The sequence below is a fragment of the Diceros bicornis genome, chromosome 32 (genome assembly GCF_020826845.1).
Source record: "Diceros bicornis minor isolate mBicDic1 chromosome 32, mDicBic1.mat.cur, whole genome shotgun sequence".
Lineage (NCBI taxonomy): Eukaryota > Metazoa > Chordata > Mammalia > Perissodactyla > Rhinocerotidae > Diceros > Diceros bicornis.
The window spans coordinates 30810046-30828373 of NC_080771.1; the positions used below are offsets into that span (position 1 = coordinate 30810046).

General features: G+C 41.0%; 1 protein-coding gene across 1 annotated transcript in view; it reads left to right on the forward strand.

The window, feature by feature from the left end:
- GAN (gigaxonin) overlaps window positions 1-18328 on the forward strand; it is a 59836-nt gene that overhangs the window by 17796 nt on the left and 23712 nt on the right. The window contains exons 2-4 of the mRNA XM_058528353.1: window positions 13503-13617; window positions 16012-16362; window positions 18105-18322. Coding sequence (XP_058384336.1) covers window positions 13503-13617; window positions 16012-16362; window positions 18105-18322 — 684 coding nt within the window. The remainder of the gene's footprint in view (window positions 1-13502; window positions 13618-16011; window positions 16363-18104; window positions 18323-18328) is intronic.

Below are 18328 nucleotides of genomic sequence, written 5' to 3' on the forward strand. Positions count from 1 at the left end.
TGTGGCACAAGATTCTGTCCTCCCCTCTACTCCCTCCACAACGATCTCATCTACTCCACAGATGCCACTGCCTTCCCCTCTCTCCTGAGGCCCAGGTCTGTATATCTGACAGCCTATCACATGGCCGCCCTAAACCCAGTCAGGCCCAGCTCCCTCTCCCCTAGATAGGTTGTCTTCATTTACTGTGCTGGTTAATATGCTACCAGACTCCCCAGGAGAAACCTGGAGTCCTTGGGGATGCCACCTTCTTCCTCACCCCTCAGCATCTAATTGATGCCAAGACCTACCATTTTGACCTCTCAAATCTCTGGAATCTGTCTCCTCTTCGCTGTCACCAGTGCTCATGTTCTAGCTTTTATTATTGTGACAAGATCTCTTACTGGTCTGTCTGCCTCCATGCTAAGTCCCTATCAGTCTTCTGCACTGCTGCTGCCAGAGTGATGTTTCTAGAATGTAATTAGATAATATTTAAAACTCTTATGTCTTTGGAAACGTGATTGATTCAGGCACTGGGGCAGGAAAAATACACCATGAGCCTGGAGTATTTGTGTCAGAAAGTAAGGAGGTGCTCAAAAGAAGATAGAGGCTTTTTGAAAGAACACAGGAGCCAGCCTGAAAGAACTCTCAATGGCCAAAACTGTAAGAATTTGAGCAAGGAAATGAATATCAATAACATTGGATTATAATCCATAGAATAAAATAGACATCCATGTGTCTCGGGATGAACAAATAAATGAATATGTGAATAAATAAATGGGGGAGAAGAGACAGCTTTTTCTTACAGAAGAATTTTAATTAATAAATGTCAAAGGAATAAGAATAGAAAATCACGGGCTGGCTCCGTGGCTTAGCTGTTAAGTGCGTGTGCTCTGCTGCTGGCGGCCCGGGTTCGGATCCTGGGCGCGCACCAACACACTGCTTCTCTGGCCATGCTGAGGCCGCGTCCCACATACAGCAACTAGAAGGATGTGCAGCTATGACATACAACTATCCACTGGGGCTTTGGGGGGAAAATAAATAAATAAATAAATGAAATCTTTAAAAAAAAAAAAAGAATAGAAAATCATCATTTGAACGCTACAGTAATCATTGTTGCAGACAAGGTCCACCAGTGGATACTAAAATTAGTGGCAAGAGTTTGAGGAGAAAAATGATATTTGTATATTCTCAAATTGTTTCCTCTGGTATATATTTTACAAAGGGGAAAATAGTAACTTAAGTAATTTCATAGTGGAGCAACCCAAACAACATCACCCTAGCAAAGTGGCCAAGGTTAACATCACAGTAATAATATATAATGACATCACGTTCTCCCTGATATGATGCAGAGAAGGGCGTAGCATCACTTCTGTAGTGTTCCTGCCAGAAATGCGTAACCTCAGTCTAATCTTAAGAAATTAAACAAACTCAAGTTGAGGGACATTGTGCAAAATAATTGACCAGTACTCACTGGAGTGTCAAGGTCTTGAAAGAGGATCAAGATTGAAGAATCGTCTCAGTTTGAGACACAACCCAAACTAAATGCAGTTTGGAACCCTAGATCGGATCCCAGAACAGAGAAAGCACATTATGGAAAAGCTGATGAAATTCGAATAAAGTCCATAGTTAATTTAATAGTAGTGCACCAATAGTTTTGATAATTGCGCTAGGATTATTTAAGCTATTAACGTTAGTAGAAACTAGATGAAGGGTATACAGGAACTCTGCAGTTCTTAAAAACTTTTCTGTAAGTCTAAAATTATTTCAAAATAAAAAGATTTTTTAAAAGACTGTTCATGAGCAGCTGCACTTCCCTCAGGGTGAAGCCCAGATTCCTTTGTATGATGTGCAGGTCCTCCAGGAGCGGAGGGGGGACCTCTCCCCGCTCCCTGTATATACACATCTGAGCTCTCCTCTCTATCCTTGCTGAACTGTTTGCATGCTGTGGTTCCTTGAATGTACAATACTTTCCTCCAGTGCCTTTGCTGTCCCCCTTTCTTGGTGTACTGTCTTCTCCCTCCTGATGTGCCTGTAAAACACTCAGCTGAGACCAGGTCACGTACCGCCTCTGTGAAGCCTTCTCTGACAGCTGTCCCCAGAGAGCTGACTCTTGCCTCCCTGGTACTTAGCACCTGCTCCACAACGTTTACGATTATGCGCTTGTCATGTCCCCTTGGTCTCCTCCAGTCTGTGACAGTCCCTCAGTCTTCCCTCGTCTTTCATGGCTTTGGCACTTTTGGTGAGTACTGGTCAGTTATTTTGTAGAATGCCCTTCACTTGGGTTTGATTTCTTACGATTAGATTGAGGTTATGCACTTTTGGCAGGAGTACCCCAGGAGTGATATTGCCTCCTCCTCAGTGCGTCATATCAGGGTCCCAGGATGTTAGCATGTCCCAACATTGATGATCTTAGTTTAATCATGTGGTTAAAGATGGTGTCCACCAGGGTCATCCACTATTTTTCTCTTTGTAATTCATAAGTAAATTATGGGGTGATACTTTGAGTTTATGTAAATATTCTATTTCTCATCAACTTTCACTCACCAGTTTTAGCATCCACTTACACTTTGTAACTCAATCATTCCTTCTGTTATTTGTTAAATGGACTCCTAAATTTTAGGCTTAAGCAGTTGGGTAGAAAATAGTACCGTTTCCTAAGACATGGACAACTAGGGGAGGCATAGGCTTTCAGTGACTGGGAAAAGAGATTTATTGTGGAACATAATGCTGGAGATTTCAAATGACTAGGTTAAAACTCAAACTCCTGGAAATGACTTATAACATTTCATTTTACTGACATTAAGTTAGAAGTGATGGTTTATCAGTTCTTCAAGGTTGGAGATCACCCACTAGTTGAGATCTGATTTCTGAATCCATACCTGGTCCTTAATAGTGTGCCTGGAACAGTGAAGGGACTAGCTGTACAAAACAAAGTTTTGTCTAACACTACGGCTTTTATTGATTTGGTCACACTTTATATCTTTCCCTCTAGGGATTGCTGTGTCTGCCAGGTGTAATTAATGTTTCTCATAGTTGTGCATATCCGCAGTCCTGTGATATTTCGTGTGTACTGCCTTCCCTCCCTCCCTGTCTCCAAACACACACGCACCTCAGAAGTTTCCTTGAGCTGTCCGCCTGTTTAAGGTATAATTCACACTTTCCATGTTCTCTTTTCAGAAAACATTATCTTCCCTCAGATAAGTTTCTCTTTTGTTCAAAATACATGACTTTCAAAGGCATACACTTTCTGTCCTCGTATTTCTTCCAGATATTGATGTAATTGGACATGGTTACTCAGAGCGGATCTAAAGACAAAACACTGTATGTTATCTTCAGAGTGGATGATGTGATGTCGAGAGGAAAAGGGAGACGTTGTTGTGAATCCTGGTGTGTGGCTTAGTGGGGGGAGGGGGGTGGTCAGGGATGGAGAGGACTGTGGCCTCTTCAGAGTCATTCTTCGTCCTCTGTGGCCCGGTGGCTCTGCCTCAGCTTCATTACCGTGGGGTTGCTTGGTGGGAGGGCACCTGAACAGTAAACCCTTGACTTTCTGGACATCTTTTCTAATCTTCGCATTTTTCCATGAGTGTACTTCCTGTTTTCCCCACGCAGTGCACCAGAGGTGGTGAGCAGAAGGCAACGAAGTAGAGTGAGATGGAGTACTGGACAGTTAGGCGGGTTCATTCACAAACCACAAACCTCTACGACCAGCCGGAGACTCCCGTTTACATGTGTCCTCAGCACAGAGGCAGATGATTACATCATGGACATGCGGGTAGCTTTGCAGTAGAGGAGCATTTCACCATTCAGTTCTGGCATTGCTGACTACAGCACATCCGGATGGGATCCCGGGGGAGAGCATCACTCTCCCCTCAGCGAGGACCAATCAGCGGCTGCAGCACAGAAAAGCTCACAGCTGCTCAGCTGGTCAGTAATGCCGTTGCTAAACGGCTGTGCTTGTTTTGTTTCAGTAGCTGACATTGCAGCATTCAAGTCCGTTGCTTCCCCGACCTGGCTGTGTGCTGTTATTAAGTCCCTGCATATTTATCCAGTGCCTGTTCAGTACCAGACACTTCATGAGGTGCGGGGACAGAGCAGTAAACAGAACGAAGTCCCTCTTTTCATAGATGTAGACATGAAACAATGCAGTTTATTAGATGGTGATACATTCTCTGAAGGAAAATAAAGCAGGGAAGTGGGGGATCATTTTAGATAGTGTGGTACCTGGGCTGCATTCTGGAGGGGTCCTTGGAGCAGAGACCTGAAGTCAGTGAACGACTGAACCATGTGATTAGGGGAGTGGGGGGGTGGAGAGAACATTCCAGCAGAAGGGAATGTATCAGAATCGGCTGGGGAACTTTCTGCACATACACAGTCTTGGACGTGACTTAGTTGGTCTGGGATAGGACCCTGGGATCTGCTTTTCTATAAAAGCTCTCCGGAAATTCTGGGAAGCCAGGTTGGGGAGCTACTCTTAAAACCCATTCAAATTAATGGGTTTTAAGAGTAGTCATTCCAGAGTCATTCCAGAATCTATGGGAGGAAAAAGTTTTGATGGTAAATAAGTGAAAACCGTCATCTCTAGGTAAAAATAATGGGAGGCAGAGAGAAATGAATAGAGGGAAAGTAAAGAAAATAATGGAGAAGAAGCAGTCTGGAACCTCCATTAGATGCCCCCTTGTAATGGAGCTCAACTCTGAGAGTCGTGGTGGGGGAGTGTGGCGCAGCCCCCGGTTCCGCTGTCTCACCGCCTCCTGCTTTATGATCCTTGCTCTCAGTGTGCCGGTGTTACCTGGCGGCGGTTCCCAGACGGGTCACGCAGCATCAGTCCTGTGGTTTCCTCTCCTGACCACACGCCTGACTTTCTTGGCCCTGTAGGACGAGTGCCTCAGTGATGAGTTAGCCTGTGTAGATCACGGTGCTGTGGGAGGGGAGCCTGCCTAGACGTCTGCTTCATGTCCCACCGAGGGCCTGCAGGCTTCCTTGGGCCTCCCTCTGGGACCCCTGGTCATGTCTCACACGTCCGTGTAAATAGTTTTCTTCCGTGTAGATGGAGTTCTTGGGTGGCAGGAACCGTGAGATAAACGGGTTCCTGTTTTCCCATCCACAGAAAAGCAGGCCATAAAAGGCCTTGTCCTGAGAGGACGCATTTGTGGATGGAAATATTACCTGTAAATTTATATTTCATTAACTTGATTAGGGACTAAAAAAATACATTTTTTAAATAGACTGTATTTTTCAGAGCAGTTTAAGGTTCATGGCAAAATTGAAAGGAAGGTACAGAGATTTCCCATATACCCCCTGCCCTCACACATGCATAGACTCCCTCATTATCAGTATCCACCACCAGAGTGGTGTGTTTGTTACAATGAATCACTGTCACCCAAAGTCCATAGTTGACCTTATGGTTCATTCTTGGTGTTGTGCATTTTGTGGGTTTGGACAAATGTATTATGACATGTGTCCACCATTATAGTATCATACAGAGTAGTTTCACTGCCCTAAAAATCCTCTGCCCTGAAGATCCATTTTTTTTTGTGAGGAAGATCGGCCCTGAGCTAACATCCACCAATCCTCCTCTTTTTTTTTTTTTTCCTGAGGAACACTGGCCCTGGGCTAACATCCGTGCCCATCTTTCTCTACTTTATATGGGACGCCGCCACAGCATGACCCAACAAGTGGTGTGTTGGTGTACGCCCAGGATCCAAACCGGCGAAGCCTGGGCCGCCGCAGTGGAGCGCGCGCACCTAACCGCTTGCGCCACCGGGCCAGTCCCCCTGAAGATCCATTTTTGATGTGGTTTTTAGGAGATCATGAAGACAAGGTGGGGGGCATCTGTAAAATAGACTCCCCACAGGAACATAAATGATGAGTTTGGCGTAAGTAGGCAAGTGAAGTTGTGAGCCCAGGCCCTTCTGCATATGTCTCAGAGCCTGCTCTTGGTAGCTACACAATCTGAGATGACATGAATCATTTGGACTGTATGAGTAATGCCCGTGAATCACCCCAGAATTTCTGTATATCTTGACTTCTTGAACATTACATTCTATTGCATGCTATTTGAGTGTGTTTCCTTGCTTTTATTGGAGACAGGCTTTTGCATCTGAAGGGAAGAAAAGTCACTTAGACTTATTCTCTGTCACTATTACATCAAATTCATTCAGTAATGTCTAAAATGGATCTTGGAAGGGGAGGACTGGGCCTGACTATCTGAGTTGGCTTGTTATCTGTTTGTTATGGCATTTAGACACGTTGAACTTTTTCGGCGACTAGAAGCCGGTAAGAAGAGGACTGTATGTAACAGATTACTTTGGCTCTATTATACTTATTTAAAACTTGTAGACCTCTTTCATGGATGTAAAACTTGGACTAATACCAGCTTCTTTATTAGCTAGTAGCTAACAACTTTTTTCTTATAAAACCTCTTTTCAGTGTTGTCAGGAAAAGAAAAATTGGTTTTGTTTCACTTCTGTTCAACTTTAGTAGAACAGAAAATAAATGCTTGCCCAGCGGATAGGTGATTGGAGGAAAAGTAAACTTACACTGCATAATCCACAGAAGGCATGTTGTAAATCTAGATAACTGAGTGAGGTAGCTGGACTTTATCCTCTCGGACTCAAGAGGATGGGTCTCCAGGGCTGTCTCTGCAGTAAGTCTGCACGGCCTGCTTCAGTAGTTTAGTCCAGAAATGTTCAGGGATGGGAGAGCTCTCAAATCACCTTATTTTACCTCCTCTATTTACAAATGAGAAAACAGAGGCGGAGAGGGGAAATGTCTTGCCCTAGAAACTGAAAACTGGGTAAGAATGTGACAGGCATGGATATTTATATCTGAACATCTGAGGCCCAATTTTATAATACTCCCAATTACTTCAAGTTTTTTCAAAGCATGTTATGAAATTCTCAAAGTGATATTTTAAGACTACTGCATTTTCTAGGAGAGAGTTTGTAAGTTGACACCACATAATAATAAGAACAAGGATATTGTGACTTCCACTAGATTTACATATGACCCTTTGCTTCCCCGGGCGGAGATGGAGAACGTAGAAAAGGACAGTCGATTTACCTCCTGTTCTGTATGGGCTAACTTTAGAAACAAAACTTTCAGTTATTAGCCCTTTAGCTTGGCTTTTTTTTTTTTTAATAATTCGTTAACTCATTCAGTCCAGTTCATTGAATCCTTAGTTATATGCCGCAGAGGAGATAGAAATGATGTGCAAGAGAAAATTCTAGATAAAAAAGGGAAAGCTATGGAGAAAATGTGTTTGTCTAAAGGAGTGAGAAGGACTGTTCATTTGTAGATATTGGAAAAATTAGGGTATAAAAATTGGGGTATTTACTGAAGGAAAGAAGTGTAAAACAGAATGGGAGAAAAACTAAAGGGATGTGTAGAGATTTAGTTGGGAGTTGGGAGAAAAGTGAAGACAGAAAGAGGGAGAATAAGCCAAGTGTATCAGGAGATTACTCAATTAGAAAGGAATGGTGACTGTCCAAGAAATGAGAGGAGGAAGTAACTGTGAATGACAAGGCTATGAAACAAGACTATTGCACACTATCTACACTATTGTAGATTTGCGTGACTCTTACCATCTAAAATTAGAAGGGACTAGAGGCCGACTTGCACTGTGTTCTTGACAGACAGCGGGTCATGCAGCCTACTGAGTCAGACGTCGTCTGCAGACTGGTGATGGTCTGTGAATTGTTGCCTGTCCACAGTAATATAAGTGCACACATCACGAGTAGGAGTTTAGAAGCTCTTGGAGCAATTTGACAGAGCAATTTTATGTCTGTTGAGTCTAATGATAAAATAATTGGGGCCTGTATTTTATATGTCTTTTTTGTTTCATTTTTCTAGTAATTCATTCATTTTTTTAATTGAAGTATAATTGACATATAATATTACATTAGTTTCAGGTGTACAACATAATGATTCAATATTTGTATATATTGTGAATAGATCACTGCAATGTCTAGTTGTCTGTCACCATGCCTAGTTACAAAAGATTTTTTCTCATGATGAGAACTTTTAAGATCTGCTCTCTTAGCAACTTGCAAATATGCAATATGGATTTATTAACTATAGTCATCATGCCGTATATTATATCCCCATTACATTTTTATTATATTTTACAAAATACTCATCTGGGATGGATTAGAAATACAAAAACACATCGTGGATAATTTGAGAAGCATTGATTAACCCATCGCTACTCAGAGTGGTCTGGAGACCAGCAGCATCTGCGTTGCCTGAGAGCTTGTTACAAATGCAGAAACTCAGGCCCCACCTCAGACCTTCTGAATCAGAACCTGCATTTGACAAGATCCCCAGATGACTCATGTGAACATTAAAGTTTGAGAAGCCCTGTGCTTCAGTCCTTTCAGTGTTGGACAGATGAAATTATTAGAAAGTTCTTCCTCATGTCGATTCCAGTTCCGCCTCACTGTACCTGAGGTCATGCAGAATAAAAGTCTTATATGTCAGCACTTGAAATATTTGAAGACTACCATCAATTCAAAAACTGATTTTACAAATAATTATTGAACATCTATTCTTTGTAAACTGCCAGGCTAGATTGTAGGGTTACAATGATAAAGAGAACTCTGGCCTCAAGGAACTTAGCTTAGTAAAATGGAATATGTAAATTCCACAATAAAAGGCAGACCTTGATGAACCCGTAATATTAATATCAGGTGCTGGGGAAATTTATAGCAGGAGGAATTATTTTTACCTGCATGGACGTGAGGGTGGAGTTGCAGCCTGGGGCAGGATGGAGAGATATAGAAAGATGTTTTGTGGCACTGGCATTTAGACTAGTCTTTAGAAGATGAGCGGGAATTGAATGTGCACAAATGGTCTTAGGAAGAGATCAGAGCGGGATAGGAGGACAGGAAAGTTTGGGGGCAGGTGTAAGGATCTGAAATCAAACCATAATTAAAATAAAGTTTTGTAATTTAACCTTCAGATGTTTAGAGACTTTGACAGTACAATGATTCATTGTTCATGGGCTTTGAAAAGGATCACTTTTATAGAAGTCTGAAATGGTCAATGCTCATGTTTAAAGGAATCTTTTTTTCTGTCCTCTTAGCCATTGTCTGTACGCTGCCACCTGCTGAAAGAAAACTCTTTAAAAGGGATGTTTTTTTTCATTGTGAAAATATATGACAGTGTAGTCATCTTAAAAAAAAAAAAAAAAAGGAATCCAGTCACATGGTTGAAAAATAAAAAGGCGCAACAGTGGAAGGTCTCCTGGTAACCTCTTTCCCCATCAGCCCAGTCCTCCTCCCGCCGCTGTGCACAGCTCACACACAGGCACAGCCAGCTCTTGTTTGAACATGGATTACTTGAAAATAAGAACAACTCTAATTCTAGGTTGAGGCTCCTCTGTCTAAACATGTTTTGGAGCTTCCACCTTTAAATAGGTTAGCAACTCAGTCTGGGTCTAGTCAGGAGAAAGAAACCACACAGTAATTTGAACAAGGAAAGTTCAATATAAAGAATTGACTACAACAGGAGATTGTAATGAGGGACTGGCTGGTAAGAAGTAACAAAAACTCTAAAAAATACAGGAATAGCTGATAGAAGAGCAGTCACCACCTCCAGGGCTGAGATCCAGGCTTGCTTGGACAGAGCAGCCACGGCTCACTGCATGGCAGAGAAGCCACACTGGTGGAGCTTGCTTGAAATTGGCCCTCTGAAATTTGCCAGAAATCTGTCCTCTGAAGTGCTTAGGAAAGCTGTCTGTGGGGAGGTGTCTCACCAAAAACACTCTACTACAAAACTGCCTGAAAGAGGTTCCAGGGAAAACTGCCCGGTGCTGCTGGCAGCCGTGCACTGCAGGAGCTTGATGCTGAAAAGCAGGCTGCGTCGTAGGAGCCTAACAAACTGATATACCAGGAGCAGGAACAAAACTCTTGCCTCCTGCATTGTCTTTCCAGCACCCTCTACGGAAAAGCTTGACATCTTGCCAGTTGGTGAAGGAAAATTATTTAAAAGACTCAGATCCATTTTCACAGAGCATACAAAAAGGGTGATCTTGGATCTGGAGGGTCACTACGTTGATAACCAGCACGGTGATTAAAAAATACAAGTAGTCATAACATCCTAAGTGAAACATTACTGGAAGACATGTCCACTGCCAAAAAAGAGTATATGATGCATGTCAGAGCCAAATATTAATGATTTAGGTATTATTATTACCACTTATACTATTTTTCTCTCTTGGTTGAGAGTTGACTGAAATTTTTTTCTTCACTTTTAAGAAAAGTAGCAGGCATATAGATAAACCTAGAGTGCAGCAAGCAGAAATGAAATACCTTTTGAGTCAGACTACTAGTTCAGTAGAAACTATAGAGGCAGGAAAAGCAGATATGAAATATAGGGAGGAAACAAAATTGTCTAAATATCTTCTTTATGCCTTCAGATATGTTATATATTCCACCAATTTCATATTCTTAAACGTCTCCCAAGCCCTCCTCCTGGACCAGAAAGGACTGGCTTCCTTCTCCTGGTACATAGCTGTTATCCTAGGATCGTCCTTCACCGTTCCCTGCATCCACTTCACTTCTTTCCTGTGTGGGAGCATGTCTTTTTAATATGCAGAATCTTCTCTTTCGTGATGTACTCCCTTGTTTGTTGGGGCACGTTTTCCAACAGCGTTCTAAGAAAGATGGGAGATGCATTGTTTTCAGACCATGTATAACTGAAAACGTCTATGCTGTCCTGACATTTGATTGGTAGTTTGGCAGGTTATAAAAATCTAGGTTGGAAATAATTTTTCTTCAGAATTTTGAAGTCATTTCCCCATTGCTATTTAACTTCCCATTTAGAAGGATGAAGCCATTCTGATTCCTCTTCCCTCCTGTGTCACCTGTTTTTCTTTGTGGAAGCTTATAAGAATGTTTTCTGTTTCCAGTATTCTGAAGTATTATAGTGATATGCCTTGGAAAGGGGCTATTTTCATCAATTGTTATGAGTACGTCTTGGTAGTATTCTCTTTTTTGTAGGAGCATTCCTATTTTTCAGGTGTTCAGTCTTCTGGACTGATCTTCCAATTTTCTTAACTTATCTCACCTATTTTCTACCTTTGTCTTTCTGCTGTCTTCTGGGACAGTTCTTCAATTTTTATTTTGACTTTACATAAAAAAATTTTTTTTCAGTCATTAAAATTTTTTTGTTGTTCTCTGAATATTCCCTTTTATAGCATCCTATTCTTGTTTCATGAGCACAATATCCTCTCTTTTCTCTCTGGGAATGTTAATGAGAGGTTTTCTTTTTTTCTTGAACTTTTCATCTTGCATATTCTTTACTTCCTCCAAGTTGCTTTTTTTCTGTTAGTTTTGGTTTCTGTCATTTCTTCTTTCTCAGACGTCTGTTGAGTCCTCTTTGCTCAATTTTAAGAGTGGGGCTCTAAAGCAGAATTTGTTAACCAGTGTACAAAAAGTGTTTCAGGTGTGTGAAGATAACGATGGTGTCAGCCCTCAGAGTGGCTGGGAAGGATCTGGGGAGGCTGGGGCACCCTGTTCACCTCTGGCCTACACACAGCCTCATCTGTTTTCCCCAGAGTAATATGACATTTACTATGTGTGCTGTGACATGAAGAAGTATTAGAAGTGCTGCTCCAAAATGTATTGAAAGCTCGGAGCAGTAGGTTAGGCTTCTTGACTGTGGCTTTCACTGTTGCATGATCAAACTCAGTCATTTTCTTGGGGCAGATCTATGTCCATATCTTTAGATATTTCCTTTTGGGCTGATCAAACCCTCCAGTAGAGTCTTGCAGTTTCTTGTCTACAGGATATGTGTCTGACTTTCAGCATTTTAGGAGCAGAATTGAGAAAAAAGACTGATGGTCTCAGCATTCAGTAGGGAAACACTCTCTTAACTCTCTCCGATTTTGGTACAGTGCACCTGCCCTCACGGTGCCTGATATCCCCTTTCCAGAGACCCACTCTCAGTTTTGTACTCTTCAGAATATAAATCACTTGTCTTCTACTGGAGCTGGGAGGAGCCTTACTAGCTGTGCAGGGCAGTTGTGTATATATGCAGAGGAAGGATCTGGGAATTCAACTGGTTCTTAAGACTTTGTCAGTCTGTTCTTCTATTTTTAGCTCATCTTTCACCCCTCTTCCATAGCTTCTTCGTACTACTAGTTCTGAGCCTTTGGGGGTCGGGGCGGGGCTCAAGTGCAATTTAGGTTGTGTCTTAGCTTTCCTCACTGCTAAACTAGGAATATCTTTTAAACCTTGATTAAGGTACCAGTTCTTAAACAAGACACAAAAAAGCATTGACTGAAAAATTGTTCTTCGAATTATTCATCACCTTAAAAATAAGTGCCAGGTCTGCCAAACGGTTAACACTAAAAACATAACAAAGAGCTCCTACACCTCAATATGAGGAGGACAGTTAATAAAAAAAAATTAACAAGAGACTTGAACTGAACATGTTTTTCACAGAAGAGGAAACACATGTGGCCACAAACATATGAAGAGATGTTTAGCACCTGAATGATGAGGGAAATGCAGATCACAGCCACAACGAGAGACCATATTTTACTCCTTCAATTGGCAGAATGTAGGACGTGTGACCGATTCAAATGTTGTAGGGTTTGTGGATCCACAGATTCTCTTACACATACCAGATGAGGCTGTAAACTGCTCCAACTACTCTGGAGAATAATTTAGCATAATTCCACTCCCAGGGGTACACCCAAGAGAAATTCTTTTATGTACTACAAAAGGAGACGTAGACGAGAATAGTCATAGCAATACTGTTCACAATTTCAAAAACCTGGAAACAGCCTAGAGGCACGTCAACAGGAAAGTGGAATATTATACAACAGAAAGAAGAAAAGAACCAGTGTGATATGCAGCAATATGAATGACTTTTAGCAATATGATATTAAATGAAAAAAGTTAGCCCCAAAAGATTACAGACAGCATGAAATACCTTTATAAAATTAAAAACAACTTAAAATTAAAAATACATTTATTATCAATGAATAAATTTATATATTTTACGTATTATATATATATTTCATGGATACAATAATAAAAAAAGAAGCAAGGGAAAATTGCACATAGGATTTAGGATAATAGTTACTTCAGATGGGGAAGCAAAGGGATGAATTGGTGGGGAGGACCTTTTGGTTAGAAGCAGGTTATTGTCAAGGTCCTAGCTTTTTGTTTTGGGTGGTAGGCTTGTGGGGTCCTTGTTATATTATTGAAAGTAATTAGATAATTAAATACATGAAGAAAATAAGCCTAAAGGAGCTGGGTTCCCAAGGTGGATTAGAGTTCCTTGCATACATGGATCTTAGTTCTTTGTCTGTTTTGTTTGTTTGAATCCTGGAACAAATGTTTTGTAGTTGAAAGTTATAAAGAATATATTGATCTGAAGTCAACAAACTAAATTTTGTAGGTGTGGTTCATATACTGTTAAGTGTCATATACTTTATAGAATATTTAGTGCATAGATATTTATAGCTATTTCTGTTCTTTCATAGAAATTTTACATTTTTTTCCCTTTCTTAGGACAAAGTTATACTATAATCCTCCAAAAGATGATGGATCAACCTATAAGATTGAACTTGAAGGGATATCGGTAATGGTTATGAGAGAGATCCTGGATTACATCTTCAGTGGGCAGGTATGATGAGACACACAGGAAGGAGGACCAAGCAGAGGCTTCTCAAGCTCAGGATGAGGGTCTCATCTTGGTCTCTGACCAAGTAACACTGTCATCTCCATCTTCTGTCATTGTGTGCTTGACTAGTGTCTCCTGCTGGTACTGGCACCCGAGAAAAGAAAAGCAGACTAAGTAAGAGCCTACCCAGGCCCAGTTTCTGTTTTTACCCTTCTGAGTTCCACTTTCCAGCGTGAGAGATGAAGAACATGAGATGCTCCCTTCACTGCTGTCTTTTTGTTTTTTCAATCTTAATTCCAGTCTTGCTTTGAACCCACACTGTTGGGGAACTTGTTCTGTCTCCATCGCATTGTAATGGGAGCTTCCTTGGGCAGTGGGGCTTATTGTGTAGAAATAGAGAGTTCCGGATTCAGACAAATGACAGGAACCTGCACTGTGTTCATGATGCCTTGGTCCTGTGGCTCAGTGGGAGCAACATCCCTGTTCCACCCCCATTCTTTCTCTCTGATTTCTCTTTACTCCCTATACCCACTTTACGTTTCTGGGGATTTAATGAAACCCAGGGAGAAGGTGATAAGTGCTTTGACTTTCTTTCTCTTTCTTTGCCCTCTACAGCCCCAGCCCCTGTTATGTGATTTAAAGTGCAGCATGAGGACTCTTAGGAAGAATCTTAGATGTGAACCAGGGCTGGTTGTTTTAACAGGAAGAAGATAGTGTCTCTTACGTTTGGTTATGTGAGAATGCATTTTATCTTCACTCTTTTTGAGACTTTGATTCCTACTCTCTCCTTTATTGCTTCTTCATCTTACTTTCCTTTCCTTTTTGTAAGGGCTGTGTCTCCTACATGGTTCCTGAGTATTCTGAGAGTAGTGCTTACTTTCTCTGTATATATTCATTCTGTCCAGAGTCACAAACTCAGTGATTTTCATCCTTTTTTGAAGCATTTGGTTTAATTTCATGATGTTATCTCCTCTTTTCTCTCAACACTAGGTGGTGAGTGTGTGGATGTAAGGTTATGTGTATGTGTGTGATTGTTAAAAACATGAATTTAAGTGAATTTTGAGACACCCTTAAAATACTGGAGATTCTCTGTAGCATCACAAAACCATGCTCAAAACCAACCCCTTATCTAACGTCTAAGATCGATTCAGCAGCAGTTATAACAAGTTATGAGCCAATCAGAGCATATTCGTGTTCAGGCTTGGAGGTGTGAAACTTGTAAGCCTTATTTACAGATCAACTTCTATGTTTTGTTCCCAATTTAAATTAATTATGGTTTAAAAACCATAGTTGCAATGTAAGTTATAACAAACTCCTGATTTTGGCAGTTAATCGAGATGGAATTGAGTGTTCATTCACATGCCTGTATTTGAATAGTCTACAGCTGTCCGCTCTGTGTGGCTGAATTTAATAAGTCATGTAAATGGGAAATTTCTCCTTACTTGTAGCTTACTCAACATACCTCTTTCCACAGTTCTGTTGCTCGGTTTCTAAGGTAATTGGCAATTGCACATTTTTTTGATATTTGTGGTATAAAATGTATAAAATGTGGTAAAACGTTTCTTGCTGTACTCTGCTCTGAAATCTCGCCTTCACGTTTCTGAATGTAGGATAAGCACCCATTCTTTGGGAGAGTCTGGACCGCTCATGACTGTGGCAATGTTTTACAAGCCTGTTTCTTTACATCACCTTACTGTTGCATAGAAAAACTGTGAAGTAGGTGGAGGAAGAAACATCAATCAGAAAATTAAGGAAAAGTAAATGTTCATAATGATGAAAAAAATCTTACCTTAGGGATTTATCCCAGAAGGTAACTTTGAGACCACGTTGTGTCTATTGCCCCGAGTATGATGTTTGGTATTCAGAATGAGGCTCCTCAGGCAGTGTAGACCTCCCTCTCTTCAAGGGGCTTGTATGGTATGTTTGGCATACCGTTTGTTTTGTTTGGCAAAAGAGTGAACTAAATGTATTTGGAGGCAAGACTTTCAACAGTTCTGGGTGCTAGTATTTCAAAAAATCACCTTCACTTTACCATAGAATGCAGAACTTTCCATCTCCTAAGCATTTCAGTCATTCGAGGTTTTTCTCTAAATTAAATATGGAAGTGAGCAACATGAACAGTTCACCTTGGAAGGGTTATTGATAGTTAATGTTGGTAAAGCCGGGGAAGTGCTGGGAAAAATTAACCAGCCACACACAGCACATGTTGTTCGAAGGTTCCTTGGTGTCCTCAAACTCTTCTTGAAAAAAGGTACTAGGTTGAACCACATGAAATTCCAGTATTCGCTTATCTTTGACCTACAACAATGGAGCTTTCATGTGGTTCAGCCTAATAGATTAGCGGTTTGGGTTTTAAATATATATGTTCAAATATAAAATATTTATGAACTCTTACAGATCCGGCTAAATGAAGATACAATCCAAGATGTTGTACAGGCAGCAGACCTGCTCCTGCTGACAGATCTTAAGACTCTGTGCTGTGAGTTTCTAGAAGGCTGTATTGCTGCTGAGAACTGCATTGGGATCCGAGACTTTGCCCTTCATTACTGCCTGCACCATGTCCATTACCTTGCCACAGAATACCTGGAGACTCATTTCCGAGACGTCAGCAGCACAGAAGAGTTCCTAGAACTGAGTCCTCAAAAGCTTAAAGAAGTGATTTCTCTTGAGAAGTTAAACGTTGGCAATGAAAGATATGTCTTTGAAGCAGTCATTCGATGGATAGCACATGACACAGAAATCAGAAAGGTACCCGTAGTTTACAACCTGGTCTCACTTTGCCTTTACTTACCTGTTTCATTTATTTGTTTATTTTTAATCCAAATTATGGATGTTTTATCTTTCTCCTTCAACCTAAAAGACTTACAAAGTTGTGGCCTAAAAGACATCTGTAAAACATCCCTCCATAGGATCATTAAAGCAGTTGGTTTGTCAGACTAGTCTACAAAAGGCCATGTAACTCATAACATAGCAAAGAAAATATTAATATTTGTAAGAAACATAATATCCTTTGTACCTTGTTTTTAATGGGAAAATGCATTTCAGGCTTAAGCTGGAGATGATAGAAATGCGGAGTCCCTACTCTCACTTTCAGCATCCATCCCTCCTACCCCTCAGGGCTAACTCCTACAGGGAGTCTGCTGCAGACGTCAGGGTGAGGGGGGCCGAGGGTGAGGGCCGTGGGCCTCAGGAGCTTCTGCGGTGTGGGCTCTCCCTGAAGTGATGGATGCCGCTCAGGGAGAAAGTAGGAGAGCGCTCTGGAGTTTTGTGGCAGTGCGGCTCCAGGTGGGAAGGTTCTGGGAGTGACAGCCTGGGAAGGAAGGGTCTTAGAGAATATTGATCTGTAGAGCGAAACTGTTAATACATTGGGGGAGGGAGCAAAATCACAGGGCTTTAAGTCCAATATTTATAAATTAGAGACTAGTTTCAATTACTGTATTCAAAATTAGAAATATATTAGGTTTTAGAGTAGTTTTCAAAATGTATAATTGCATTGTTCATTGTTCTTGATAACTTTTGACTTAGGTTTTAGCGATTACTTTGTAATTTTTAAAATTCTGTACCCCTGTAAGTACGTCCACTTAGAAACTATGCTTGTAGTCTCAGCCTGGTTACCCCAGTTAGTGTTCTGTTGTCCGCGTTCGTTGGGTAAATCAGGAAAGGAGAGAGCAGAGTTTCCAGTTGGTCGCCACTCGCCGAGACCTCCATCAGTAGCTTCTCCCTTACTTTCTCCTTAAAGTGGTGAGATTGCTGGGGAAACAAGAGGCAGTTCTTCATCCTTTGATTAAACTGAACTTTGTGCTATAAAGACTGTTGGCTTTTATTACTTGGGATATGGAAGAGTATACTTTAAAATGACTATTTCAAAACAAAGAAAAACTAGTCACTATAGGGTTTCCCCTTAGGTACGTTCAGGGCTGTAGTCAGTTAGTTCAAATTTAATGATTGAGCATGAAAAGTATATAATTCATATTGTGTGTGCTAGACATTTTTTAACAACAATTACTGAAGAAATGATTATATAGTACTCAGAGGATTTTTTGAACTTTGGCTTTTCTGTATTTTTCTTGTAATATTAATGTTGATACATTTTCATTATCTAGTTTACCATATTGTATCAAAGTATGACTGTATATAGTGTTTCTATAAATGTGATTTAACTCACAGCACATCCAAGCACGTGAAATAAAGCAGTCATAGCAGAGTTCTGAGTTTGCCTACTGCTATCGGAACCCTTTAGGGTGTAAAGAAAGCTGCTCGAAACTTTGCAGTGATACTTCAGATATAAATCTGAACTGATGATTTTTTAAATGAAACTTTTATTTACCAAGGCTCTGGGAAGTAGACAGGAAAAGGGCCAGCAGAGCGTTTTCAAGCTGCACTTGACACTTACAACTTATAAGTTTTCCATAAGTTGGAAAATGTATATTCTAAAAACTATGTGTTGCATTCTTGATTTTTCTCCCCATCCTTTCTGCCCTCTTCTGCAGGTCCACATGAAGGATGTCATGTCGGCACTATGGGTTTCAGGGTTAGACTCCAGCTACTTACGGGAACAGATGCTGAATGAACCTTTAGTACGAGAAATTGTCAAAGAGTGCAGCAACATTCCACTCAGCCAGCCACAGCAGGGGGAGGCGATGCTGGCGAATTTCAAACCCCGGGGTTACTCAGAATGCATCGTGACTGTTGGTGGAGAAGAAAGAGTGTAAGT